Source organism: Tenrec ecaudatus, chromosome 6, assembly GCF_050624435.1.
Source record: "Tenrec ecaudatus isolate mTenEca1 chromosome 6, mTenEca1.hap1, whole genome shotgun sequence".
In the NCBI taxonomy this organism is placed as follows: Eukaryota; Metazoa; Chordata; class Mammalia; order Afrosoricida; family Tenrecidae; genus Tenrec; species Tenrec ecaudatus.
Genome location: NC_134535.1, coordinates 127,018,583 through 127,045,968, shown reverse-complemented (window position 1 = coordinate 127,045,968; position 27,386 = coordinate 127,018,583). Strand labels below are relative to the sequence as shown.

Sequence of the window (27,386 nt, the reverse complement as noted above, 5' to 3'; positions counted from 1 at the left end):
TGATGCCAAGAGCCGCAGAGAACAGGCTGTGAGCCTAGCCTCCCTCCTGGCCCCTCCCTTCTTTCAGCTAGGTGGCTTTGCAAACCGTGGGGACATGGCAACAGGGGGAGGGGAGAGCGAGGCCAGTGGGTTCACTCGTGAGCCGCGTGTGGTTGGATGTCTTTGGGTGCACGTCCGTGGGCAGCTGTGTACACCCAGCACTGGGTGGAAGGAGGAAGGCCCCAGTGGGTTAAATGCCTCCCTCGTGAGCTCCAGTGAAAGAGACGGAAGCCAAGGGGGAGGCTGGCGTGTTGGAGGGGCATCTTTGAAGAGAGGTGCTCAGATAGGGTTTGCTGGTTCATACCCTCCTCCCAGCGCGCGGAAAGCAGAAAGGGGCGGAGGTTGCCGCTGTGAGAGGAAAAACAACTTCAGCCGCTGTTCCAGGACCACAACTGCCACCCCAAGTCAACGTGCCAACTCGAAGGGGCACTTGGTGAGGAACCACAGCCATTGCTGAGGAGGCGACAAACAAAAGGCACCAACACCTTCCTGGGGAGGACCAGCCCGCAGAGGCCAGCAGGCAACCCACCAGAGGCGAAGAGCACCCTGGGCAGGTGCCATGGCCTGGCTACTTCCCTGCTGCCTGTGGGTCCTGGGGACCCTGGCGGGGCTCTCGGCTACCCCCAGCCCCAGAGGCTGTCCAGAGAAGTACTACCAAGCTCAGGATGGCCTGTGCTGTCAGCTGTGTGCGCCAGGTAAGAAACAGAGCTGAGGAGTCCTGAGGCAGCTGGGAGGTGCTGCCTGGAGGTGGAGAAGGGGAAGGGGCCTCCCGTGGCCTTGACTCTGAACCTTGTCTCACAGGGACGTTCCTCGTGCAGAGCTGTGACAGGCACGGAAAGGCTACTCAGTGCGAGCCCTGTATACCAGGGGTCTCCTTCTCGCCAGACCACCACCGCCGGCCCCACTGTGAGAGCTGTCGGCACTGTAACTTCGGTGAGATGGGGGGGAGCAGAGGCGGGAGGTGCCAGTGGGCAGCGCTCAGGGAGCAAGGCTGATGATGTGGGGTGTGAAGTAGCGTGGAGAGCCCACGCCCAGGCTCCTGGCACTTGGGGCCCATGTTGGAGGGGGTGCAGCAGGGGCGTGGGACCCATGGCTGTGGAGAACCATCTTTCGAAGAAGGGGATCGGGAGAATGTGAAGGACCCGTCAGAGCACATGGAGACTCACATTCTAAGAGGTGGGGGGAGGTCTCAAGACCTCAGCCTTCAGAGAGGCAAACCCCCGAGAGATGAACGGACAGTGTTCCCAGAATGCCGTGGGGGAGCTGGGCAGCCAAACTTGGAGCACTGCTTTCTGTGGAACGCACACTGTCCGCCCCGAGGGAGCAGCCTCTTTGGGCCCAAACGTCAGTTTAGGAAGATGAAAACATACAGGAACCTCTGTTCTTTTTCCTTTCCCACAGCAAGGTGGCTCTTTCACACAACAGGATTGGCTGCACCCCGGGCTCGGGCCCAGGAACAATGGTGGGACTGAGGCAGGAGCAGGCAGGGCCTCCCTCTATTGCGCATGGGATCGCTATGGGTCAGCAGCGACTGGCCAGCCCCTAACAGCACCACATTGTTCTTTAAAACTAAGCAACTCCCGATCTTCAGCTGTGCGATGAATCATTCTATTCTGTCTCCGTGTTTGCTGGAATCTCAGAAACCACATACCTGTATCCCCTAACCTAGAGGTTTTTGGGTAATCCCTTTGAGCAAATGTTTTTCAGCAGGACAGGACTGAGGATGGTAAACTACTTTCCAGTGAAATACATTGAGTCTCACTAGGCTTTTTAATACTGCTCCTTAGTTTTAAGGGAGGGGGGGACTGGAGGTTCATTGCAAATGACTCAAAGGGCAGCATCTTGAACACAAAAGATGCCTGAGCACATGTCATTTACAAGTAAGATTGTTAATGGATGGTTCCCCCTTCTTGGCATTAAAATGATTTCACTCAAGGCTCCCACTGCTCAGTGTACAGGCCTCACCAGAAAACCTGGGTCCCCAGAATGAGCGGGTCCCCATTCCTACACTGTATTCCAAACCAGCCCAGGCAAGGATCCTGGTTAAGATGCAGCACACAGCAGATCCCTAACGTAGGTAGGAGAAGGCCACAGGGTCTTGCTGGTGGGAAGGAGATAGAATGAGTTTGGTGGACAGTATTTCCATCTGTAAAATGGGAAAGTGCCTGAAATTAAATGCTCAAGCCCTAGTTTGCTCCCTGTTCTGGGCCCACTGCTTTCCCAACTATTGCTGCTCCAGGCTTCCCTCCGTCCCTGCAGCTCCTTGTCCAGACTCCAGGGCTTCCAGCCCCTGGAAAATCACAAAGAAACGATTCCCCAGTAGGAACTTGAGGTAGAATTCATGAAGCAAAGGTCACAAGGCCTAAACATGATTCAGAGATGTCCCCCTGACTTCCCTACGTGATGTCAAATCCTGGCGGAAACCGCTGAAGACGTGAGAGCAGTCTTAGACACCTTCCCACTCCCCTTTCCTACCTGTCAGGGCTCCTCTTTCTGGGGCCCAAGGGGGCACTGTGCCAAGGCCCTACCAGGCTCCACTCAAGCTGGGGACACTTCCCCAGGTGTTCTTCTTGCCCCCAAATCGTCCTCCTCTCCGCCTCAATCACCTCTGTCAAGGGCAGTCTGTCCTCCAGGGCAACTGACTGCTTAGCTTACCCAGTACCCAACCTCGACAGGAGTAACATTCATATTTTAATGGCAAAGGATGTCAGCGATCAAATAACTGTCCGGTAAAGATTTCAAAACAAGCCAGGGGCTATAGCTACACTATTCCTAACCGGTGAAAACTGGAGAATCCCCAAATGCCTAGTGAGAGCAGAATGAGTAAGCTCCGGGGTGTTCACACACGGGACTGTGAACATCTGTAAGCCTCACATCCCGCGCATGGGTGGACCGCATAGACGGCATGGAAGGAGTCCCTACCAGCATCTATCTGAGAGGGCTTCAAAGGTGTCTGTGGAAAAATGCTGCTCTCATTTCATCCCATCCCCACCCACCCCCCCTGAACTCTGTGAAGCCTGGGACATTTCTATATTGTGATCCGATGAGTTCTATCCGCAAGTAAGAGAGAAAATTAAGTGCAAGCCGTGCCTCCTGTCCATGGTTTCTGTCTGAACCCAGGAATCCTCTAGAAGTATAGCAACTGGAAGCTCCCAAGCCAAAGGCACCAGGTCCACAAGGGAGGGCCCGCGTTGGGGGCAGGGGTGGTTGTGGGGTTGGGGATGAGAAAAGGCAGGCTGGGGAGAGGAAGAAGCCCTAGCAAGCATCTCCTTCCCCAGGTCTCCGCCTCCGTAACTGCACCACCACAGCCAACGCTGAGTGTGCCTGCCCCAGCGGCTGGCAGTGCCGGGACAGGGAGTGTACAGAGTGTGACCTGCTCCCCAACCCCTCGGTGACCACTCATCCCTGGAAGGCCCCAGACCCTCACCTACAACCCACCAGCTTGGCTCTCCCTCAAGGTAAGCTCCAGGCGAGGACTGGCTGTCAAGTCACAGAGGGTGGAGGGGAGGCGGCCAAGCAGCACTCCCTGCTACCACACCCACCCAACTCCCCCCCCCCCCCACTAAGCTGCCCAGTCGCACCCAATGCTGCCTTGGCCACAGAGGCTGCCTGCTGCTACTCAACTTGTCTGATTTCCCAGAGATGGCTGAGCAGGGAACCAGCAGGCCCATGCAAACTCTGGCTCAGAACAGGCAGCAGCCTGCACCCGTGCACTCGACCCACTGGCCATGTGAGTGTCCACCCAGTTCACCACCACCCCTCGCACCGTGTCCACCCCCGAGAAATACGCACAGGAGAGCGGCTATCCAGAAAGCTCTGAGAAGAAGGAGTGAGAGGGGCAGGGAAGGCCATGTCTAGCAGCCAGGAGAGCTCTGGGTCCAGTCTGAGAGCAGAAAGGCAGGCAAAGAGAGACAGGCCAGAGAGGAGAGGTGGGCTGGGTGGAGGAGGGTCTCGGGCTGGGCCTTCCTCTAAGCCCACAGGTGTCCCCTGCCTCGCACAGCCCAAAGGTCCCTGTGTAGCTCAGAATGTATCCGCATCTCCGTGGTCATCTCTGGAATGTTACTGGCTTTCACCCTGGGCGGAGCCCTGTTCTTCCACCAACAAAGGAAGTATGGATCAAGTAAGAGACAAAATAAGGGTCTGCAGACCTGCCCCACCCCCTCTCAGCCCTGCAGCCCCTGCCTCCCACCGCTGTGAGGCCCCACCCCCCAGCTCCACCTGCCCACCTGGCATCCTTCCCAGTCTGCTAACCGTCCAGATCCGCCAACCTCCCCTTTCTTGGCTCACTGTCTCCCCTCTCCCCTCCTCTCTGGTAGACAAAGGAGACCGGCCTGTAGAGGCCGAGGAGCCAGATGCTTACTGCTGCCCCCGAGAGGAGGAGGGCGACACAGTTCCTGTCCAGGAGGATTACCGCAAACCAGAGTCTGTTGACCCCTGAGCCCTTGGCATGAGGGTGGGGGTCACGCCACGAAGCCCTAGCCTACATTCCAGCCCGCCTAGCCATATAGAAGGACCTGGACCTGGGAGCCCCAACTTCAATACCACCCTCTTCTCAGGAGCCTTGCACAGACTCCGGAAAGCGGCTTGCCAGCGAACAATGACACAGACAAGTGGACATGTGCTAGGGTGGGAGGCAGGAGCCCTGGGCCAGCCCGGCCCAGCCAGCTTCTCCTCTGGGATCTGGGATTTGGGGAGGGTTGGGGCTCAGGTTGGAAAACACATTTCGTACTGTACCAGCCCCACGTGCTGTACAGCTGACCTAGAACATCGGGAAATAAAGTGCCGCCTACTGAGGGCAGGCCAACTCTCTCTCTCTGAAATCCTAGCCCCAGCCTCCCTCTGAGAGGGGCTGCAGTGGGGACCTCCCCAGGGCACGCAGTGCACCTGCAGTACTAGCCAAAGCAGGCCAGGTCCCCAGGCCACCGGCTTCCCCATCTTCCCCAATAGGGTCTCACTCTTAGGGCTGGTGGGTAGCAAAGTGGGGGGCACTAGTCAGGTCTTGAAAACACCAGGGAGTATGAGGGAGTGGGGGGGTGAGTATGGGGGTGGCTGTGAATGTGGGGGTGGGGGTGGGAGTGAGTGGGGGGTGAGAGTGAGTGGGTGGTGGCTGTGAATGTGGGGGTGGGAGTGAGTGGGGGGTGAGTGTGAGTGGGTGGTGGCTGTGAGTGTGAGGGTGGGGGTGGGAGTGAGTGGGGGGTGGGGTGAGTGTGGGGGTGGGAGTGAGTGGGGAGTGGGGGGGCGGGGTGAGTGAGGGGGTGGCTGTGGCAGTGGGTGCGGGATGTGCGCAGAGCAGGAAGCCGACGACAGCTGCAGCAGGTGGCTGTGCCCAGAAGCCTAGGCGGCCCGGGAACGTCCCAAAGTGAAAGCGAAAGCGCCGACAGCCCGCCGCGAAGGCTGCCCTGCGTTAGCCGGCGAGGGGTGTCTGGCTGGCGGACCAGCAGCGTGTTCCTGCGCAGGCTCTCCCAAAGGAAGGATCGTGGAGAGGGGCGTGGCTGAGGGGGGCCCAGAGCAGCCCCCATGGGCGCCGGGCTGTGGTGCCTGCTGCTGGGCTGGGCCCTGTGGGCCTCCGTGGAGACCGGTAAGTGGGGCGGGGATGGGGGTGGGGCTGATGGGGTGGGTGGCTGTCCCCCTGCATAGAAGGGCTGTGAAGCCGGGGCGCCCCCTAGGAGTCGCCTTCGAAGCCCAGCAGTCGAGAAAGGCTGGGGGCTGGCGAGCAAGGACCCAAAAGTGTGTGGAGACACCACCCAGAGAGGGCTCTCCTCTGTGGGTACTATGGGCAGTCACTGTCCTGAGGCCCTGGGAGGGGTCACCTGCCCATGAGAGTAGGGTTCCCTTAGCTAGGAAAACCACCCCTCCCTGCTGTGGCAGAATGCAGCCGGTCCCATGGTGGGCAGGTTGAGGAAATGCAAGGTGACTGCCAGGCCCCTGGGATTAGAAGTCACCCCCCCATGCCCCCCCACACACTCTGCCCCAATATTTGCCCAGCTGTTTGCCTATGCTGAGAATTCCTTTGACCAGCTTCACTCCACCACCCTTTCATACAGCTCCTCACGTGGTGGGGACCCCCAACCATAAGATTAGGGAACCCCCAATCATAAGATTATTCTTGTTGCTACTTCATCACTGTCATTTTGCTACTGCTATAAATCGTCGTGTAAGTATCTGATATGCAGGATGTATTTTCATCGTTACAAATTGAAGATCATTAAAGCACCGTGATTGGGGAGAGGAAGGGAGAAAGGGGGAACCGATCGCAATGACTGACACATAACCATACAGCCCTCTCCAGGGGGAAGAACAACAGAAAACAAAACATGGGGGAAGGGAGACAGTGGTCGGTGTGAGATATGATAATAATAACAATGTATAATCTATCAGGGGGTTATGAGCAGGTGGGGGGGAGGGAGGGAAAGAGTTGATACCAAGGGCTCAATAGAAAGTAAATGTCTCTATGATGCTCACCTTCCCAACACATCGCTGAAGAGAAAGTGGGTGCATAAGCAAATGTGGTGAAGAAAGCTGATGATGCCCGGCTATCAAAAGATATAGCATCTGGGGTCTTAAAGGCTTGAAGGTAAACAAGCGGCCTTATAGCTCAGAAGCAACAAAGCCCACATGGAAGAAGCACACCAGCTTGTGTGATAATGAGGTGTCAAGGGAATCAGGTATCAGGCATCATCAGAACAAAAAACCTTACCATAGTGAATGAAGGGGGGAGTGCAGAGTGGAGACCCAAAGCCCATTTGTAGGCCACTGGCAGAGGGGTCCCCTGGCAGAGGGGTCTTGGGGAGGAGATGAACCAGTCAGGGTGCACTGTAGCAATGATGAAAAATACAACTTTCCTCTAGTTCCTAAATGCTTCCTCCCCTCCTGTCATGATCTGAATCCTACCTTGCAAGTCTGACTAGACCAGAGGATGTACACTGGTACAGATGGAAACTGGAAACACAGGGAATCTAGGGTGGATGATCCCCTCAGGTCCAGTGGTGTGAGTGGCGATACTGGGAGGGCATAGGGAGGGTGGGTTGGAAAGGGGGAATCAATTTCAAGGATCTACATGTGACCTCCTCCGTGGGGCACATACAACAGAAAAGTGGGTGAAGGGAGCCATGGGACAGAGCAAGATAAGACAAAAAAATAATTTATAAATTATCAAGGGTTCTGAGGGAGGGGGAAGGGGAGGGAGGGAGAAAATGAGGGCCTGATGCCAGGGGCTTGGGTGGAGAGCAAACGTTTTGAGAATGATGAGGGCAACGAATGTACAAATGTGCTTTACACAATGGATGTACGTACGGATTGTGATAAGTGTTGTAGGAGCCCCTAATAAAATGATTTTTTTAAAGTAAATGTCTAGAAAATGAGGGCAACATATGTACAAACATGCCTGATTCAATTGATGTATGGATTGTGATGAGAGTTGTATGAGCCCCCAATAAAATGATTTTTTTAAAAGCATAGTGATTAATCACAAAAACAATATGTAACTATATTGTGAAATATTCATTTCTAATTACAAATAAATGAAAGTTTGTCTTGAAGGATGGTGTAGCATAGGTAATGGTTTTAATATAACAACATTGTTACATTTTGGGACAGTATGTGTAAAACCGACCTTAATGGGAAGGTTGAGCTAGCTCCTTTCTCACCATAGCTGCATGTGGGTGGACCCACCTGGAGACGGATAGAGGAGCCGTGTCTCGGTTCCTCAGACCATCGGAAATATGTGTTTTCCAATGGTCTTAGGCGACCCCTGTGAAAAGGTCATTTGACCACCCTCCCACCCCCTAACCCCTGAAGGGGTCGCAACCCGCATGTTGAGAACGACTGCCTTTGATGGAGGAGCTAGACTTTACTTCAAAAACTGGAAACAAACAGGACTGGGGTGGGAGAAGAAGCGGGTATGTAAGATTGGGTATGTAGCCCCCCTCCCCTTCAGGGGGATGAATAACAGAACAGAAATGTGAGAGAAGGGAGACAACACAACGGACCTCCCTGGAAGACACAAAATAACAATCACATCTAATTGATCAAGGGTTCACAAAGGTGGGAGGGTGGGAGAAGGAGCAGGTAAAACGAGAAGCTGATACCAAGGGCTCAAGTAGAAAGAAAATGTTTTGGAAATGATGATGGCAACATATGTATAAGTGTGCTTGATACAATTGAATGGTGGATTGTCATAAGATTTGTAAGAACACCCCCCCCCCCATACAATGATTAATAAATAAAATAAACTGGAAATAAGAGTGAAAACTGAGCAGGGCAAATCCAGGACATTCTTCACAGCAAGAAATACTGGCCTGGCCTGGCAGACACTGCCCCGAGGGGGGGGGAGCGGGAGGCAGCGAGCACCTCTTCCCGATGCCAGTCAGGGGAGTGGGGGAGTCAGAGAGTGCTGGAATAACTTTCTGGTTAAGAGGGTGCTCACCCTGTCTTCTCCCCCAGACACCCCAACGACAGAAAGGCAGTGGCGGGCAGTGGATGTGGTCTTGGATTGCTTCCTGGTGAAGGATGGTGGGCACCATGGGACTTTGGCCAGTATCAGAGACAGGGTAAAGGCCTTGCTGGTGCTGAGGAAGGTGCCCGTGCTGGATGATGGCTCCTTGGAAGGCTTCACGGATTTCCAGGAGGGCACCGTGGACCAAGATGACTTCCAAGTGACCTTCGAGGCTTCTGGTAAGTTCACTCCACTGTGTACCTTCCAGGCTCCCTCGGCAGGGACAGCCTTGTGCCTGTGTGTTTAACCCCAACCTACAGTCCACACTTGTGTCCCATCGGCCCGGGTCCTCCCTCAGTGTCACTCTTCTCCTCCAGTGGACCTGGTCCAGGTGCCCCAGGCTGAGGCCTTGCTCCACGCCGACTGTAACCAGAAGGAGGTGACCTGTGAGATCTCCCACTACTCCCTCCAGACCAGACCCGAGGCCACCAAGGAGACCGCAGCGTGGTTCATTGCCAACGTGCAGGTGTCTGAAGGGGGGCCGAGTGTCTCCATGGTGATGAAGTCCCTGGGAGACACTGAGAACGGGTCTGCCTGGGACCCCATGATGCAGCTGCCCCGGGGCCCCCGGGGCTCTGTGAAAACTGCAGGTAAGAAAGGAAGAAGCAGGTGGCTGGCAGGAAGTTTTGTTTACTTTATGTTGGAGTGAGCAGAGACAAGGAAGAGAACAAGTACTCTCTATCCATCACATAGATCACCTTAGGGTGCTCCCCCCAGGCCTCCATGCCCCTCCTTCCTGAACCCCCCCCAGTCCAGAGAGGATACTAAGGGTCCAAACACAAGGCCAATCTATGTTTTCATCTCCAAAACCAAAACCCCATGGTCGTGGAGCTGACTCCCACTTATAGAAAGCCACCCACGCTAGTTTGCGCGGTCAGGAGGCGTGGTGGCCTGTCACGTAAGCATTGGAATACTGACTGCAAGGTTGGTGAGTCAAAACCACCGTCCGCTCTGCAAGGAGAAAGACAGGCTGCCTGCTCCTGCACAGATTCACTAAGCGTGGGAGACCGCTGCAGGGTCACTGCGTGGGAGACCGCTGCAGGGTCACTGCGTGGGAGACCGCTGCAGGGTCACTGCGAGTTGAAATCGAGCCAGTGAGATGGAGTCTGGGTTGGTGTCAGGATATAAGACATGCCAGGCTGCCAGCTGTGTTGTCTTGAAGAGTTTTTAAAAATCACTTTATGGGGGTCTCATACAGCTCTTATCACCATCCATCCATCGTGTCAAGCACCTTTGGACATATGTTGCCAACATCATTTCCAAAACATTTTCTACTTGAGCGCTTGGTATCAGCTCATTTCCCCCCCTTTCCCCACCCTCCCTCTCTCATGCACCCTTGATTTTTTTTTTTTCAATCTTACCCTGACCGGTGTCTCTCCCTTCACGCACTTTTTGGTTGTCCTTCTCCCTGGGAGAGGGTTCTATGTCGATCACTGTGATCCATTCCCCCTTTTTCCACCCACCTTCACACTACTCTCCATCTGGAAGAGTCTTACTGAGCCCCGGGTCAGCTTTCTGTGCACGACCATCGAGCAAAGCACAGGAGTGCATCGTTCAGATAAGCACCTTTCCCTCGGGGAGACCCCACAATGAGTCCATGGTCTCTTTGCAGAAGCTTCCCACTCCCGGGAAAGTGAGAGGCATTCGCCTCCCTGGCAGGGAGCTGGCACTGAGGGGGCAGAGGAGATCGAGCCCATGATGAAAGATCTTCAGAATCCACCTAACCCATTATTTTGTCTCCAAGAAGAGACACTCCAGCCCAGCCTAGAAGGCTACCCTGCTCTCCTCGGAAGGCATCAGTCAGAGAATGCTACCCTTGTTGGCGAGCCTACAGTCACCCAGCTGCCTCAGAAGCCAGGGACCGTCACGTCTGCCAGATGCCCCTCCTTCTTACCTGGGCTGTTTCAAACCTATGCAACACCCAAAATGAGAGCTGCGTGATGGAAAGCAAAAAATTTTTCAGGACGATATCCTGGACTAGATGCTGGCATTTCACCCCTTTCCCTTTGGGACCCCCATCTGGCGGGAGATGAGATGAGGCCGCCTTGCCCACAGCCTCAGCGCAGCCCCGGGGAACTCCAAGGAGTCAGATGCCCTCACTCACCCCGCTTTTTCTCCCCACAGTGGAGTTCCAGGTGACCACCCAGACCCCATCCCTGAGCTCCCTGCTGGGGGCCTCGCCCTCCCTGCACTGTGGCTTCACCATGGCGCCGGGCTTGGACCTGGTCAGCGTGGAGTGGCGGCTACAGCATAAGGGCAGTGGCCAGCTGGTGTACTACTGGGCCTCGGGCCAGGGGCAGGCCAAGCGGGAGGGCGCCAGCCTGGAGCCCGAACTGCTCGGGGACGCCTCACTGACCCTGCCCAGCCTCACTGTAAAGGACGAGGGGGCCTACATCTGCCAGGTCACCACCTCTCTGTACCGAGCTCAGCAAATCATCCGGCTGAGCGTGCAAGGTGAGGCAGGGCTCCGGTGGCCAGGGGCGGTGGGGTGCGGGGGGAGCTGTCCAAACTGTTTTCCGTCCCAGGGGCTCAGGCATGAGGGCAGTTTTGAGTGACTGATGCTCGCCCACGCCCTGAATGCCTTCTCCATCCTAGAAAAACAGATGGCATCAGACAAGGTCCCCTACTTGGTCACCGACCTGCTTACAAATCACTGGCCTGCCATGACAATCAAAAGCAAGCCAACCTTCAGGCAACCTTGTTCACGTGTTTTAGGGTACCCTTTGTTGCCTGCATTCTGGGCCAGCCCCGATTCTGGTTCCACCATGGCAAGGGGCTCTGAGCCTCCGCAGCCTACGGGCACCCTCACAGGAGAAGGCCCTGGTCCCTCAGAAGTCACCCTTCCTGTCCTTTCTACCAGCCCCCCCAAGAGTACGGCTGAACCTGGCCAGTCAAGCCCCACTGCCCACGCTCATCTGCAGCATTGCTGGCTACTACCCTCTGGACGTGGCTGTGACGTGGATCCGAGAGGAGCAGGGAGGAAGCCCGGCCCCGGTCTTGGGAGCCTCCTTCTCCAGCCTCCGGCAGAGCTCAGCAGACACCTACAGCATCGCCTCCACCCTGACGGCAGAGCCGGGCCCTGCCGGCGCCACGTACACCTGCCAGGTCGCCCACCTCTCCCTGGAGAAGCCCCTGCAAGCCAGCACCTGGATTGCTCCACCAGGTACCAGGCGGCATCCCCGTACCCCACCGCAGGGTTGGGCTCCTGGCTCTCGCGCTCCAATACCACCTGGCAGCCTTGCTCTGCTTACCATGGTGTACAGTCCCAACTGCCCTGCTTCTAAATTAGGTTCCCCCACGATGGCAGCCTCCCCCATTCCCCACTCTGCTACGTCAGGCATGGCGCTGCTGGTGGGAGAGCAAGGCTGACCTCAGCCTGGCCACTCACTCATGGTTTTAGTCCAGACTAGGAGACATGGGGGATGAGGACCAAGAGGGGGCAGTTGGGTGTCTTCAGTCTGGCTAGCTAGCTGGGGTAGGAGGGCCCTTGGGGGCCCTCAAGACAAAAAGGGCACAGACAACAGCCGGATCATCAAGCAGCCTCAGATTTCAGGAGCTGAGACACCGCTGTGGCTGCCGAGGATGCTCAGGAATGTGGGCGCACACGTGTGTGGGAGCAAGTGCTTCCACTGGACACGGGAGTCAGCAGGCATGCAGAGATGCTGCCCAAGGTCCCCGACCTGAGTAAGGAAGCACACAGAAAATGAGACAGACAGCCCACCTCCCCACCTGCTGCAGGGGGCCAGACCAGGGTGGGCCTCCTGGCTTGTGCGGGATCCTGAAGGTCACGGTTGGGTGGGGAAAGGTTTCTGGCAGGCGAGTGGCAGGGAAGAATTCACACTCAGAAACGGGAGCGCAGGTGGCCCTGGGCGAGAGGTGGTGCTCCTGGGCCACCCGGTTTGGTGGTTCCCAACTCACCTAATCAAAACCAACAAGTAAACCAGCCTCCTGAGGTGGGACGAGGTAGACTTATGTGAAGGAACATACAAGAACAGCCAGCCAGTCAACAAGCACAACCGCTCCGTGGCATCGGTGTGAGGGCAGGGCTCAGACGTGCGCCCCTCCACCAGGGACTAGCCAACGCATGCTCCTCCCGTCCCGCCTCCCTGGGGCGCATGGTGGGCAGGTGAGGGTGCCTGTGATGATGTGGGCCTGCTCCACTCTACCCCACAGAGAGAACGGCCTGGGGGGTCGTCTTTGCCAGCAGCCTCTTCCTCTTTGCACTGTTGTTTCTGGGGCTCCGGATGTGGTAAGGTAAGAGCCTGCTTGCCCCCAGCTCCAGCCCCTGACCCACCTCCCCTTCAGACCAGCCCCTCATGAACCCCTAGCTCCCAGCCGGCCCCCTGCCTTCGGTGCTACTTTAACTAAAGCTAGCCCCATGCCTCCTTTCTCCTCCTAGCCACCTCGCCGAGGTCCACATTCTGCGGCAGCCACCCTCTTGCCTCAGAGCGGTCAAACATGCCCAGAGGGGCTCTGGGAGAAGAGCCAGGCTCCACGGGCAGGAGGAGCCCCAAAGCCACTAGCCCTGGGCAGATGCACCCAGGAGACTATGTAGAGAGGGCGACAGTGGAGCTTCAAACAAGAGCCAGGTTGGGGATGAGGTGACAAGCAAGCGAGGGGCCACAGGGCCAAGGGGTGGGTCCTGGGCCACCCCTCACCAAGTCTGGACCCTGTCAGAATAAAAGCCACTGGCACCCTCGGAGGCCAAGCTTCTCCACTACACTGTCCCCTTGACCCCACGCCTAGCTGCTCCACCTTGCGATGGGTTCAAGGTGCAAGGGTGGGGCCCTCAGCAGCCCTTGGTTGCCGGCCTCATGATCCGCCAACTCAATGCCTGCAAATCAGCGGCAGCTGTGTCAGAAGACCGGCAAGGTCCTCGCCCTCACCGGGGCAGGGGACAGCACTCCTGTGACTCATTTGTAAAGCCGGAACTCAACATAAGAAAACCGCATGGGACCGGGAGGTTCACCGGAGGCCTCGTCTGCACAGGTCCCCTGGGCCGGGCCGGGCAGACCGGTGCCTGAGAAAGCCTGCAGTCAGCTGTCTGCCAGCCTGTGAAGCCCACTCAACTTCCTGTCGTCACTTCCTCTCAGCAGCACCTGCAGGAGTCGGGCGCCGAGCAAAGACGGCTTCTCTGCCACACACAGGTCCTTAGTGCCTTCAAGACCAGGCAAAGCACAGAAGCCAGCCCTTCCAGGCCCGGGCAGCATGAGGCTTCTAAGGAGAAGGGGTACTGTACTCCACGCCCGCCCACCCCAGCTCCTCAACCCAAATAACAGCCGAGTCGGTTTAGGGAAGGAATTTGTTTTGTTTTTGTTTTTTTGGCCTCTGTTCAGAATACATGACATCGGTAAATATGCCACATGCCTTTGGTGGAAGTACAACTGTGATTACTCTATACCAGTATGAGATCGGGGTAAGGAAGAGAGACAGAGAGGTGATGGCAGACACACAATGGGAACCCCACATCGGCTCATGGCCAAACCGAAGACGACGGATGGGGACGTGGGAAGCCAGGCTCCACCTACCTGCAGATTCCCAGGGCTGAGTTGCAACGGTTCATGCATGTGGCTCAGGGTGGGGGCAGTGGGGGGGGGGCAAAGACAGAGGAGGGCCCAGGGCAGGATGAGAAAGAAAATAGAAGGGCTACCGCCCCCAAAGAACAAAGCTGGCTACTTCTGGTGCACCTCAGAGGGGCAGAACCCCGGGAGATAAAGAGCCCCACGACAGGGCCGGGGCTGGGGGGCCCAGGATCTGCTCGAGGCTTGGGACACATCGAGGACAGTGGTGCTGCTGCTCCGGCGGTGACCCACTGGATTGGACAAGGAGCAGCCCGGGGGAGAGTGAAGGCCTTCGAGGGGGGACGCTGGGAGGGTACACTGACTGCTTTCTTCAGCTCTTCAGTCCTGCCCAGAGCAGGAAGGTGGGAAGCAGGGGGAAGGGTGGGGGAGGCAGCGGGAAAGGAAGGATGGTTTTGTGCAATGAAATGCTGCTGTGTGGGAGGTAAGCATCCAGGCCAGCCTCCCCCCCCCCCCGCAGTCAACCCCCCAAGAGCCAGAGGGCAGAGGAATAAAGGGCTTCAGGTGTGTTCCTCCTGTTCTTCCCAGCCTGCCCTGCTCCCCTCCCTCCTCACCCTTTCAGCAAGGTCCTTGGTCTATCCCTTGGAACACTCTCCTCCAGGCAGCAGGAACACCCCCTGCCCCCCGCTGGAGACAGGCAAGTGGCTCCCAACCTCAGCTGCCTCACTCTGCACCCCGACACAGAGGAGACCAAGAGAGCAGGCAGAGTGCAGATGGGTAACGGAGGGAGGTGTCAATGGGGACGGTAGAGCAGGAGGGGCAGAGGTGACTAGTGGAGAGGGCCCCAAGAAGACACAGCAGTATACAAGTGCTGTCGGGCCTCCCGTCCAAGGTTGCATTTACAGGCACACCAAACTTCCCTAACTACTGGGGTTGGGCCAGGCCAGGGAGGCCCTCTTACCTTCTTCTTTCCTGCCTTTGGCAAGTCCCTCACTTCTCACCCCCTCACGTTCCTTCATCCACAGTGAGAGGGCAAGAGGTAGCTTCCTCTAAGCTCCTCGCCTCCCACCCTACCCCAAGTTCATTTTAAAACAAGTCCCCAGACTCCATTTCTATAGCCAATAGGCATACTGTCTTTTATGACAGCAATGAAAATGGACCGAGTCCCAAACCTTGGCTCTCTGAGATTACGCCCAGCCCTTCATGCCAATACAGACAGCGCATACCCCAAAATGTGATGGGACGGCCCTTCCGGGGGTGGGGGTGGGGACTGCTCCTAGGCTGAGAATGAGGCCCGTATCTTCTCAATGCTGGGACTCCAGGCCTATAGAAACTACGGACAAGGTTGTAGGCTCCCTGAAGACCTAGGAAACTTTGGGCTCAAAGGTTAGAAGTAGCCACTGTAAAAAGCAGCAACAGCAGCCTAGGTTTTACATTCTAAACGGACCAAACTGGACATGGGGTCCTCTCCTGGGGTTAGCACAGAGGGAGAGTTGCAGGCGAGGTAGCCAGGGAAACAACAAGGGAGCCACCATTTTCCCAAGTGTGCCAAGCCTCCTCCCGCCAGCAGGCTGGACTCTCCTGAAGACACATCCCCTGCTCTTGTCCCATCGTGGCAGCCTCCTGGGCAACCCCACCTCAGCTGCTCCCTTTTCTCTCTCCCTTGCAGTGGCCTCTACCTCTTTGGGGACTTGGGGAGAACTGGAGGGGACGTGAGGAAGGGGGCAGGGAGGAGGCACCGGCTATTGCTTGCATGCGCTCTCTCTCTCTCTCTCTCTCTCTCTCTCTCTCTCTCTCTCTCTCTCTCTCTGAGAGGTTACTCCAAGACTCTGCACGAGCAGCATTTCTAGTGCTGGGGGAGGTGGGGTACGACAAAGTGCCAACAGAAAGCAACAAACACAGGAGGGATGGGTGGCAGAGAAGCCTGCGCTGGGATGTCAGGAGGCAGATAGGGGCGTGTGTTGAGAGAGCAAACAGAGGGCGCGGGGCATGAGTCTGGCTGGCAATGGAGAACAGGGAAGGAAGGGGTGGCACGTTCTCAAGTAAAAAAGTAGACTGGACACAGGAACCGGGGAGTCCCAGATGGAAAAAGAGGAAAGAGACAGGAGAAAACAAGACGGCAAATTACATCAAGTTAACAGACAGTCGGGCCTTTCCGCGGGAGGTGTCCTGTCCCCACGGCTCCCCCGGACCCATGCCGGTGGCAAACAGCAGCACCCCGCTTCCTCGGCACAGGAGGGGCCGTACCCCGCAATTATCTCGAGGCGGGAAGGCTTGTCCATCCAAGAGGTCCTGGGGCTTAGCAAGCTCCCAGCCCTCCCTTGCTCCCTCCCAAACCAGGTGAGAGGCCCGAAAGGGCAGTCTCCATACCTCCAAAAGAGCAGCCCCGCTCCCCAGCAGGCAGGCAGGGCTGGGAGGAGACTCCTTCCCCCTGTCCCCCCATGGGCCACCTCCGCGATACTTACTCACAATAACTACCACAACGATGGCACAGATGGCTCCCAGCATGATCATCATCTGGAGAAACACGGACAGGAAAATGAGCCCTCCGACTCCGGAAGGAACAGCAAGGGAGCCGGGGGCGAGGGGGCGAGGGGGCGAGGGGACGAGGGGGCGAGGGGGCGAGGGGGCGAGAGGGCGAGGGGGCGAGGGACTCGGGCACGGGACGCCCTCCATTCTTGGACAGGGGAAGAAAGCACACGGCCCCTTGGGGCCCAACCCCTCGGCTTCCCTTCAGGGACCAAACACTCCCTGGACCCCAGCGGCTGCCCAGCACAAACAGCCCGGAGACCCTGCACCCTGCTCGGTGTTGCTCAGCTCTTCTTGCCTTGGGCTTTAAAAGGAACTCCAATGAGGCTGCAGACTTGGGACCTTTAGTTAACGGGTTCATTTTCCAGGTAAGAATTTTTCTTTTCTTTTTCTTACGGGGAGAGCTCGCTTAAGGGAAAACGACTAATCATCAGCAGGGTTATCTTTTCCCCAGTGAGCGGTGCGGAGCACGCTAGCCTCCCCTGGTGGGCAGTGTCGGGCCCTGCGCCCCGGGAAGGAGGCTGCCGGGCTTCCCTCCAATCCTGCGCCTTAGAGGGAAAGCAAGGGGGAACCAGAGGGGGTCTCTTGCCTTCCCTGTTGAAGCCCAGGAAGGGAAGAGGGAGGAGGCGAGGAAAACTGACCTTGCAGTTTTTCCACCAATACTTCCTCTTTAGCTTGGCCGCGCTGCTCTCAAACTGTGACGCTCCGGCCTGTAAGGCGTCAGCCCGGTCGTCGAGCTCTGACAGCTTCTGGTCCCTCTCCAGGACCTTGTCCACGTTCACACGCATGATGTCCACCACCTGAGGGGCCACGGAAACCGAGCGCCTAAGCTCAGCACTGGAAATGGCAGGGATTGGAGGCTAGAGAACCACGAAGGAGCCTGGCCCTGCTTAATTCCACCAGATGGGTGCTTCGGCGGGTCCCTTCCAGCCAGGGCCTTTGGCCACCCTGCACCCTCACCCCTACCCCCAGAACAGAGAGAAAAACATGTAAGATGCTCCCTTCTGTCTCTAATCCAAGATTCCGAAAAATAGCTCTCCACCTACCTCCTCCACTTGTGCCTGAGTTTGCTGGAGTCGTCTGTTGCTGGTCATGTTGGGGGGCGGGCCTGGGGGCCCCCCACCTGGGGCAGCCCCTTCTTCCCCCTGGGCTGGCGGCTGAGCTGGAGCAGACCTGTGTAACGAAGTGGGTAGGGGACAAAAAGTAACTCAGCCCAGAGAGGAACCCTCCCATTGGGCCACTTCTCGGCCCCAGACCACCAAAGCAATTATAATTAGATTGTGTGCAAATAAGAGGGGCCAGCCCTGAAAGTACCCTGATACATAGAGCCGCTGCTTCTGTGTTTGAGTCAGAGCCCTGGGAGCCCTAAGGGGCAGTTCTAGTCTGTCCTGCAGGACCACTAGGCGTCGGCATAGACCCCAAGGCAGCGAGTGCAGTTTGGCTTTAGAAACGGGCAGATGGGAAGCTGGCTCCTTGGCAATCCCAAGCAGGGAGATTCAGGAGTGAGAAGTACAAGATGAAAAGGTTCGGGGTCGCGTTTTAGTGGCACGCAGGAACATGCAGGGCAGCCTCATGAGTTTTTTTTTGGGGGGGGGGGCATCATCGGCTCCAAGACCCGACTCAGACGCGCCCCCTGGCACCCAAGCTATGGGGTACCAGGCATGGCCCTAACTGCTGCGGAAATATTTCACATGATGCCAACTGGAAAAGCCCGATCCCCAGTGAGAAGCTCCTTGGGAGAGAAAAAAAGCTGAACTGTCAGGGTGAGCCCAGGGCCTGAGCTGCTGCTCTTCTGCCAAGCCTGGATATCCATCACAGAAAAGGCGAGCAGACAGACTCTGTGTGAGGGGCCCAGTGACTGGTTATGTGCGGGAGGATGATTAGTAGTCTATGGGGCCCGCAAGTAAGGAGGACCTGGATAGCCACCAAGTCAGGCCTGTGTAGGTGGAGTGAGTCAGGGCTGTTGGCTTTCTTTGTTGTGGGTGCAGGAGGCCGAGGTTCTGCTCAGACAGAACCTGGTCCCCGGCCACTGCATTAGCACTGGACATTGGCCCAAGAGCACAGACAGGAAGCAGAAGGGCTGAAAATGGTCCTGGTGTCTATATCACAGACTCCTGGTGTCTATATCACAGACACCCTCCTGCTTTGTTTTCCGGAGACTCCTTTAGTTTCTTATCCACCCCCCACCACCTCCCTTACCCCCAAAAGAGAAACCCTTGTTTGCATTCCCACACACAGGAAGGTGAAGTAGCACCCAAGGCTAAGGGGTCCCACACCAGATGGGGGCAATCTGGCCTGGGTTCTTCAAGATGGACTCCTCTCCCAAGTCCCAATACACAGAGGCTAAACTCACAGAATGCCCCCAAGGCCAATCTAAGACATGAGTTGTTTTTCTCTGTAAAGGGAGAACCCATAGACAGGCAGTGAACTCTCAACGTTGATGGAGAACAGAAACTACTATTAGATGTACCCATCAAAAGAAGCAAAACCTCACAAAACATGCCTCCCCCAGCAGCCCACAGTGAATGCACCAAGTAATAAACCACCCAGAGACTCATCAAAACGAATTTCCCTATCACAATAGAAGCTCCTCCCCACTAAGTGCCTTGCTTTCTGTCTAAAACCACAGACAACCCTCCAGAGAGGTCAGATCAGCGGATTACATCTGACTCACTGCCTTGTAGGGGAATTGATCTTGCCCGTCCTCCTAAAGCACAAGGAAGCAGCGGAAAGACAGGTACCGGGCCAGGCATGCTCCAAGACTCAGGTGCTGCTACAGGCAGCAAAGTAATAATATAGCAGCCTGTGTCTGGTCCTGGAAGCAGTCCCGGGCGGTGGCACCAATGACAAAATTAAGGTCAGAGACCTTGGGATGCCCTGCCAGCCACCATCTCCTTCTGTTCATCCCACTTGGCTGCTGTTGGGAACCAGGTTGGCTGCCCAGGATCCCCCTTCCCCAAATGAAGACAACTGATTGGAATCCTAGGAGTTCATCAAAATGCTTTAGGGGATGGGGCGGGGGGAGGGGGGATTCATATACAGTTAAAACTACAAGTCTCAAGTCAGAAACGACGGTGGGGAGAGCAGGGCGCGGGAAACAGCTAGAAAGCATTTCACTTACTACTGGTTGGGAGTTGAAAGCACTCTGTGCAGTACCCAGGGAACCAGATCCCTTATGTAACTCAGGTAAACCCTGTCCCATTCTTTGGTTACTAACAGAAGCATCACAAATACACTAAGAGCCAGGACCAAGTTTCTAGGGAATGATCAGAAAGAAAAATCTGGCACACACATTGTGGTCTAGGGAAGCAATCCGTTTGTTAGCCATAGTTGTCCCTCAGGACCTTGGGGGTGGGGGCGATGCTGAAGAAGGCAGAAATAAACTGAGCCAGTTAGGGGCAGGGCAGCAGGATGCTTGGCTCCCCCTATTTCTCGTTCATATACTTGGCTAAGATCCTTGACAGGAGAATACCTTCAACATGGTGGCCTTGGGATGAATGGCTGTGTGGACTCACATGTCATCGTCCCTTGCGTCTTCCTGAGCTGCTCAATCTGGTGCCACAGACCTGGCAGCTAAGTTTCTGGCGCTTCGCCCCATGCCCTTAAGTGGACGCGCATCACACTTGGAGGGTGAGGGGGAAACTGACAACACCAGAGGCTGCAGTGCAAGCCCCTGCTTTCCAGACGCCTGAGTACAGGCTCCGTCAGGCACAAGAAGAGCCCCCAAGCCTGATGTCTCCAAGCCCCCCTTCGCCCTCCCCGGGCTCCACCTGGAATGAAGTGCCCCACGGGCGAGGAGAGGGTGCAGTGGCTATGGGACCCCTGGGCCCCTGCCCATGGGGCGTTAGCTGTAGCTGATGCGAGGATGGGGTGCTGCCCCCTGCCAGGGAGTAGCCCGGTTTGGGGGCGGCGCGCGGTAGTAGTGGCCCGCGTCGCCGCAGCTGCTGCAATGCGCCATTTTTCGTCCCGCAGAGTCCGGCGCGGGGGTGAGAGTGGCAAGGAGGTGCCGAGTCCCGCTCATCAGCGTCAACTCACATTTTTCTGACACAGGGAGTGGGGAGTCCGTCTCCTCCAGAGGCTGCGGCGAGACACCGGGCGACGGGGGAGAGCTGCGGGTGAGTCGACAGAAGTTCCGAGGTCCGCCTCTCACAGACCTGCAGGGGCTCAAGCTGCGGTGGCACTTACTGCAGCTGCCGCGCCGGTCCCCGCCTTTATTAGTGCTGGCCACGCCTCCGATCAACGTCACCGTCCCGCGGCCCAATCCTCGCCCAGGAGAGGCGCCAGGTCCCCCGGTGAGGGCCGGCGAAGGCCTAGCACGCCCCGCCCCTGCAAGCTTGCCAATCACGGCTCTCCTCTCGTCCCGACTCCGGAGGGGAGCGCAGGCTGTTAGGGAAATTCACCGACCAATGCAACCAGAGGTCGCTTACCTGGCTAGCTAAGCCGCGGGGCGGGGCGGGGATACTGGCCAAGCCCGGGAAGGGCGGCTTCCCCGGCGTGAGTCGGAGCTTCTGGGTACCTAGCTGCCAAGTCGGGTCCAGCAGTTGCCGGCGTCTGGGCGCGCTCGCAGGCTGCGCCGCTGGGTTCAGCCCTTGGTTACCTCGTTCGATACTCCGTGCACAGGCTCGGCCCTCCCCTCCTCTGCGCCTCTGACCCAGGCAGGGTCCAGGTGCCGAGTACCGTGGGCGGAGGGAGTAGCTCCCCGAAGCGAAAAGCACGACTTCACGCCATCGCCTCCCGCCTCACTCCATCCATCCTAAATTAACTATTCATGGGCTACTGCCCAGCCCAGAAACCTGTGGGCCATCCTGATGTCCTTCCCATTAATCTCTACCCCCACCTCCAACAGTGCACCAAGTTGGGTCAATATGGTCTTTTTAGTATGGTATTTTAAGTGGCCTTCGTGGTGCAATGGAAAGCAATGGGCTGCAAATTGCAAGGTTGGCAGTTAGAACCCACCGGCTGCTCTGAGGCAAAGAGAAGAGTCTGTCCTTTCTGTAAGGGGTTTCGGTCTCCGCAACACTACGGAACAATCCTATTCTGCCCTATAGGGTTGTGAGTTGGAATTGACTCCGCGGGTTTGAGTTTGTTTGTTTTGTTTTAGAATATTGCATTTCAAAACTTTCTCGTCTCCCCTTCCCACTTTTATCACTCATCTGGACACCATCAACTGTAAAACTCACTTTATGTTGCGCTAAGAAAAACAGTTGCAAATAATAATAATAATAAAAAAGAAAAACAGTTGCAAATCAACTGTGATACAATGCTTTCTAATCACTTAGACGGAGGAGACTAACGCAGCCGACTTCTTATCCTAGTTTTAGTTGTCCTGCTGAGCGCCTTCTCCCTCTTGTTCAGGGTCGCAACCCTAAGAAAAGCTGGGAAAAATATCAGTAAGAAAAAAAGAAAAGCCGATCGTACCCATTACAGAAGAGGAAGCCATGGGTCCACAACAGGACCACTGTAGTTGGTGTTGGGCACGTTGGTCTGACATGTGCGTGCCATCATGCATTCTGGGCAAGTGCCTGGCTAATGAGCTTGCCCTCATGGATGTTTTGGAAGATAAACTCAAAGGAGAAATGATGGCTCTGCAGCTTCTTTTTTCAGACACATAAAATCGTGGCGGATAAAGATAACTCTATCAGATTGTGGTGGTAACTGCAGGAGTTCCTCAGCAAGAGTGGGAGAGTCATCTCCATCTGGTGCATAGGAAGGTCAATGCCTTCAATTCATTATTCCTCTGATCAGCAAATACAATACCATCCTGACTGCCGCCTCACTGTGGTGTCCAACCAGTGGGAATATATATATGTTTTTAAGTATTTCAGACTATTTCATTGCCAGCCATTTGACAATTTGTCTAATGAAAATAGAATCAAGTGGTGTTCTCAGCACAAAATGGAAAAGGAGGCCAGAGGAGGGAAGAGGCATGAGGAAGACTTATTTTTGTCTTGGGTTTGTGTTTCTGCAGAGATATTTAAAAGCTCTCTCATAAGTTTAGGTACCTGTACTCAAATAAAAATACCTTATTGCCAATTAATTCGTCAGGAACAAGAGCTTTAAAACCATTGACAATTTGTAAAGCTATTGGCAGTTTTTCCTATAGCACCTCAGTTCAATCTTTAGGTATAGTAAACTTACTGAGGAACAGATAAATTGATCTTGTTGTTAGGTTCCATTGACTTTAAATCTATCTTGGTTTGTTTGTTTTCCCTAACAATTTTAATGGCACATAATTCACATGTCATACAATTAAATGATTCAATCGTGCAATCACATCAAGGGGAGTCATATGATCACCACCACATCTATCTTAGAGCCTTCCCCATCCCCCCACCCCGACGCCCCACATGGTCACATCGCCTTCAATGGCTATTCAGCCACTATCAGTTCTAGTGCTACCTCCGGCCTCCTGCCAGTGGCTATTCTTACATATTACATACAGTGAATATTCTTACCTGAAAACCAAGTGGGTTGCCGGAGCACCATGGGATGGGAAGTGGCTGTAACCCGGATTCTGCTAGATTTTGCTATCTGGTGGCTGAAGACCTTGGCGTTCATCCCAGCAGCTGCCATGGATGGATTTTGGGAGAACGTGGGGACTCAAGTGTCACCATACGGGGAGTGCAGTGAAGGTGGCAGGAATTTCTCTCCAGAAACTGAATCCAGAGATGGGGACAGACAATGCCAGGGAAAATTGAGAGGGCATACATTAAATGGTGGTTGAAAGTGTCTGTTGTGGGGGGAGGTCAGATGCTTACAGACAAACTCCCTGAAGATAGTCAGTCACCAGACTAAAGTAGGCACGGCTCCCTGCTGTTAAGGACAATGGACAGGCCTGCAGTCATTGATTTGGTTCCTGCAGGTGGGGTTTTCACCCAACTGATAATGGTTCCTATGGAGATCCAGAGAACAGATCAAACCCACTCCGGGACTTCAAGTTAAGCTGCCATCCTGAATCTAGGATCCGCCCATCTTGTCACATGGATACCCCCATTCCCTCCTCTTCCTATTGCATGTATATCCCTAGATTGTCCCCCGCCCATTACTGTATTACCGATAGCACAAACCTTTCCTGTGACATATGGCTTCACCTGTAATTAGGGGGCTTGCACGCCCCAAGGGTATATAGGCCTGTGTTAGCAACAGAGACCTCTCTCTCTCTCTCTCTCTGCTCCTCCCTTGACCTCTCCTTGGCTCTCTTTCCTCCCCTGTTCCCTTTCCCCTTCTCCTTCCCTTCCCCCTCTCTCCACGTGGACCACCAAGCAGGACTGAGGTGAGCATTGCTACCATGAAATGTGTCTGACTCCATTATTTCAATCTCCTATCTCTCATGCTCTCGATGACTTTAATATAATATTTATATATCTCAACCTTACAACTGTGCTTACTGAATCCATGATTAGTGGTGGGGAGCTGGCGCCCCCCAATTCAACCACAGCTATGAAGTCATCAAGCTAAATGGATACACCAACAGGGCTATTGGATAAGTGTAGCTGATCATATTGAACAGATGTTCAGGAATCTCTCCAGGAATCATCCAGGATCAAGGATGGTGAAGGTGGGGGCGTGGCGTTGAGGAGGAAGTCTCACTGAGCCTCCCGTGTATTCTGAATGCTCGAGGCTTAACCAGTGTCATCAACCAGATGCTGAAGGATGATGAGGTTGCTCGACTCAAGAAGAGTGCAGACACTGCGGGACATCCAGAAGGACCTACAAGACCTGTGACGTCTGAGCTCTATGCCACAGAAAGGCAAACCTGCAATGTGATTGACATGAGCCTTTAGTGACTATCCTTGTACAAGGGTCACCGTTTGCTTTTCTCGTCCCAAATCGGTGACTCTGAGCCCACAGGATTAAAGCACATACTTGACTTCATGTTTGCAGTAGGAGCCGTTGGAAGATAAAATGGACTATTGTAGCGTGAGAAAAGAAAGACAGTGAAGGAACAAGTCAGCCAGGGCGCAGCAGAGCAACAACAGAACACACAACATTCCTCGAGTTCGGGCGTCCTCAAACTACGGCCCGTCGGGTGATTTTGCCCCATTTGACTTTTTACTTCAAAATAAGATATGTGCAGTGTGCATAAGAATTTGTTCAGTTTAAAAAAAAAAAACTATAGTCTGGCCCTCCAACGGGTCTGAGGGACAGTGAACTAGCCCCCCGTTTAAAAAGTTTGAGGACCCCTGCAAATCTAGTTCTTTAATGCTTCCTACCCACCCACCCACTCCCGCCCCCACTACCATGACCCCAGTTCTACCTTACAATTCCGGCTAGACTAGAGCATGTGCACTGGTACAGATAAGAGCTCTCAACAAACAGAATCCAGGACAGATCAACTCCTCAGGAGCAGTGATGGGAGCAGCGATGCCATGAGGGTAGGAAGATGGTGGGGGAACCACTACCATGATTGACATATAACCTCCACCTCCACCCCGCACAGGGGATGAACAACAGAAATGTGGGCAAAAGGGAAACAGCCTACTGGGTAAGAGATGAAAATGACAATTTATCATTTATCTGGGGTCCATGAAGTGAGAGGATGGGGGAGGAAGGGAGGAAAAAAGAAGAGCTGATACCAAGGCTCAAGCAGAAAGAAAATGTTTTGAAAATACTGATGGCAACATATGTACAAATGTGTTTGATACAATTAATGTATGGATTGTGATAAGAGCTGTAAGAGCCCCCAATAAAATGACTTCTTAATTCAAAGAAATTTATTTTACACTTAGGGAAAGTATCAAATTCCTTAAATATAGATTTTTATCATGTGCCACTATTGAAAGGAAAAATAGACATGAAATAGGGAAATAATATGCCTCCTCAACCTTCGCATTGAGAAGCGTTTATGATTTTTTTTATCATGTTATTGAGGGCTATTACAACTCATATTACAATCCATACATCCATTGTATCGGGCACATTTGTACATATGTTGCCATCATTCCTTTTTAGACATTTACTTTGTATTGAGCCCTTGGTATCAGCTCCTCTTTTTATTCCCTCCCTCCCCCCACCCTCGTGAGCCCTTGATAGATTATAGATTATTATTATTATGGTTTTGAACCTTTAATGAGAAAAATACATATGTACTATCACTGGGTCAAGGGTAATGGATGCAAAAGACAGGCAGGCAGTCAACATACAAGGGACAAGAGCAGAGTTAAAAGGTCACAGAATGGAATGGGGCCTGGCTTCTTAAGTCTCGGCTTCCTCATCGTTCAGCGGCACATTGGGGACTCCGGGCACTGCAGGGCGCCCTGTAGCACCGCACCTCCAGCAGCACGTGGTGCATCTTCGTCCTGCTTACTCACTCGCTCTTATCTCGCACTGCTGCGCTCTGGGACCTCTCTCAGAAGTAAGGTTTCGGCGGCCCCCAGAAGCGCCAACTTGGGGATCCCCTTGGGGATCATCAGTCGGCCCGGCCAGGGTTGATGCGGACCTCAGAGGCCTGCAGCTGCGGCTGGAAGCCGTGCCCCCCCCTCCCCCGCCCGTGGGAATTTAGCAGGTTGTGGGTGAACAGCTTCTTGTTACTAGTGTCTTACATTCCTATCTCACGCCAACCGACCACTGTCTCCCTTTTCCCCACGTGTTCTGTTGTTCTCCCCCTGTGGGGAATGTGTGGCTGTGTGTCGATCATTATGATCCGTTCCCCCTTCCTCCCCACCCCCACCCCCTTCTCCCTAGCTTCTGGTATCCTTATTCCCATTCCTGCTCCTGGGTTGCATGTGTCGTGAGCTCCTAGCTCTTCTCGATGGGCTGTGTCCATGCTCCGGTCTCGTCCGAAGTGCGAGGCAGCACTGGGGTCATAGTGGGCAGTGAGGAAGCCTCAAGGAACCAGAGGAATATTGTGTTTGATCGGTGCTTTACTGTGTCCTGGTTGACTCATCCCTTCCCTGTGACCCCTCTGTGGGGAGATGTTCTGTTGTCTACAGATGGGCTTTGGGTCTCTGCTCCAACCCCCCTCGTTCTCAACCATAAGATTTTGTTTGTTTATTTGTTTGTTAAGGGTCTTCTGATACCTGCTACCTGGTCCCGATGACATGTCATGATCACACGGGCTCTGGTGTGCTTCTTCCATGTGGGCTTGTGGTTTCTCTGCTGGACAGCTAGCTGCTCATTTCACTTCAAGCTTTTAAAGCCCCAGAAGCTATGTGTTTTAATAGCCAGGCACCATGATGATTCATTTTTGACTCAGTTTGGCAGGCCTTGATTTTCCACACAATGGGCTTTGGCGTCGCGGCATTTCTTCAACTCTGGACGTTCTTCCAAGACTTAGATACCCGATTTGCAAATGTTAGTGCTTATGAACAGGTAATGACAAATGCAGTATGCCTTCAATATGAGCTGTAGCGATGCATCTCCATTTAGGAGAGGTGGAAACGAACAGTAAAAGGTCTTCAAGTCATTGAAATGTTTCTCTGGTCCCAATCTTGCCCTCTCTTAGAACTATCCTTTAAGAAGCTGCCAAGGCACTCTATCTGAATGTCACAATCCTGCTTAAAACCTTAAACAATTACTTTTAGAAACATGTTACTAACTATATGCTTATCCCAAACCCCTCCTAAAATCACATAAAAATGACCATTTTTAAAAGTTGAAAACAATGATAAGACAAGACAAAATTAGAAAAATTAATATCAAAATTCTTCCACTGAAAAATATTTTAATCACTGGCCTTAAAAAATGAGAGTGATAAAACTTTAAAATGTTTGAAATAATTATAGATATACAGGAAGTGGCCAAAAATTATAGGAAGGAGGCCCCCTGTGCCCCTGTGCCAGTTTTCCCAAATGACAGCACTTTGT

At 54.4% G+C, this 27,386-nt stretch overlaps 3 protein-coding genes and 1 pseudogene across 5 annotated transcripts; 3 read left to right on the top strand and 1 right to left on the bottom strand.

Annotated features, from left to right (window-relative positions):
* Positions 1-598: 598 nt before the first annotated feature.
* CD27 (CD27 molecule) lies at positions 599-4,477 on the top strand. Its single transcript, XM_075553379.1, has 6 exons — positions 599-734; positions 841-972; positions 3,318-3,497; positions 3,680-3,769; positions 4,040-4,159; positions 4,356-4,477. Exons 1-6 carry the CDS (start codon positions 599-601, stop codon positions 4,475-4,477), a joined length of 780 nt encoding a protein of 259 aa, XP_075409494.1.
* Positions 4,478-5,360: 883 nt separating this feature from the next.
* On the top strand, positions 5,361-13,892 carry TAPBPL (TAP binding protein like). Of its 3 annotated transcripts, none has more exons than XM_075552184.1 (7): positions 5,361-5,617; positions 8,482-8,712; positions 8,851-9,123; positions 10,658-10,987; positions 11,394-11,696; positions 12,707-12,787; positions 13,630-13,892. In XM_075552184.1, exons 1-6 carry the CDS (start codon positions 5,557-5,559, stop codon positions 12,784-12,786), a joined length of 1,278 nt encoding a protein of 425 aa, XP_075408299.1. In that variant the 5' UTR covers positions 5,361-5,556; the 3' UTR covers position 12,787; positions 13,630-13,892. The 3 variants fall into 3 exon arrangements, with proteins under 3 accessions (XP_075408299.1, XP_075408297.1, XP_075408296.1); XM_075552182.1 differs by having other exon boundaries at positions 13,523-13,892; XM_075552181.1 differs by having other exon boundaries at positions 12,933-13,892.
* Positions 13,830-20,760, bottom strand: VAMP1 (vesicle associated membrane protein 1). Its single transcript, XM_075552185.1, has 5 exons — positions 20,617-20,760; positions 17,628-17,754; positions 17,223-17,381; positions 16,518-16,569; positions 13,830-16,107 (listed from the first exon to the last, which is right to left on the bottom strand). Coding segments are annotated over exons 1-5 (357 nt in total). The 5' UTR covers positions 20,619-20,760; the 3' UTR covers positions 13,830-16,090.
* A 739-nt stretch (positions 20,761-21,499) lies between these two features.
* On the top strand, positions 21,500-24,306 carry LOC142451670 (L-lactate dehydrogenase B chain-like; annotated as a pseudogene).
* The last annotated feature ends 3,080 nt before the right edge of the window (positions 24,307-27,386 follow it).

Bases quoted from the DNA above. Each gene is read 5' to 3' on its own strand.
- TAPBPL (XM_075552184.1), top strand. From the start codon at position 5,557: ATGGGCGCCGGGCTGTGGTGCCTGCTGCTGGGCTGGGCCCTGTGGGCC. The intron at 10,988-11,393 runs GTGAGGCAGGGC...CCTTTCTACCAG, and splicing joins CATCCGGCTGAGCGTGCAAG to CCCCCCCAAGAGTACGGCTG. The intron at 11,697-12,706 runs GTACCAGGCGGC...TCTACCCCACAG, and splicing joins CACCTGGATTGCTCCACCAG to AGAGAACGGCCTGGGGGGTC.
- CD27 (XM_075553379.1), top strand. From the start codon at position 599: ATGGCCTGGCTACTTCCCTGCTGCCTGTGGGTCCTGGGGACCCTGGCG. The intron at 973-3,317 runs GTGAGATGGGGG...CTCCTTCCCCAG, and splicing joins CTGTCGGCACTGTAACTTCG to GTCTCCGCCTCCGTAACTGC. The intron at 4,160-4,355 runs GTAAGAGACAAA...CCTCTCTGGTAG, and splicing joins ACAAAGGAAGTATGGATCAA to ACAAAGGAGACCGGCCTGTA.
- VAMP1 (XM_075552185.1), bottom strand. The intron at 17,382-17,627 runs GTAGGTGGAGAG...GTGGCCCCTCAG, and splicing joins CTCAGGCACAAGTGGAGGAG to GTGGTGGACATCATGCGTGT. The intron at 16,570-17,222 runs GTCAGTTTTCCT...GTGTTTCTCCAG, and splicing joins ATTGGTGGAAAAACTGCAAG to ATGATGATCATGCTGGGAGC.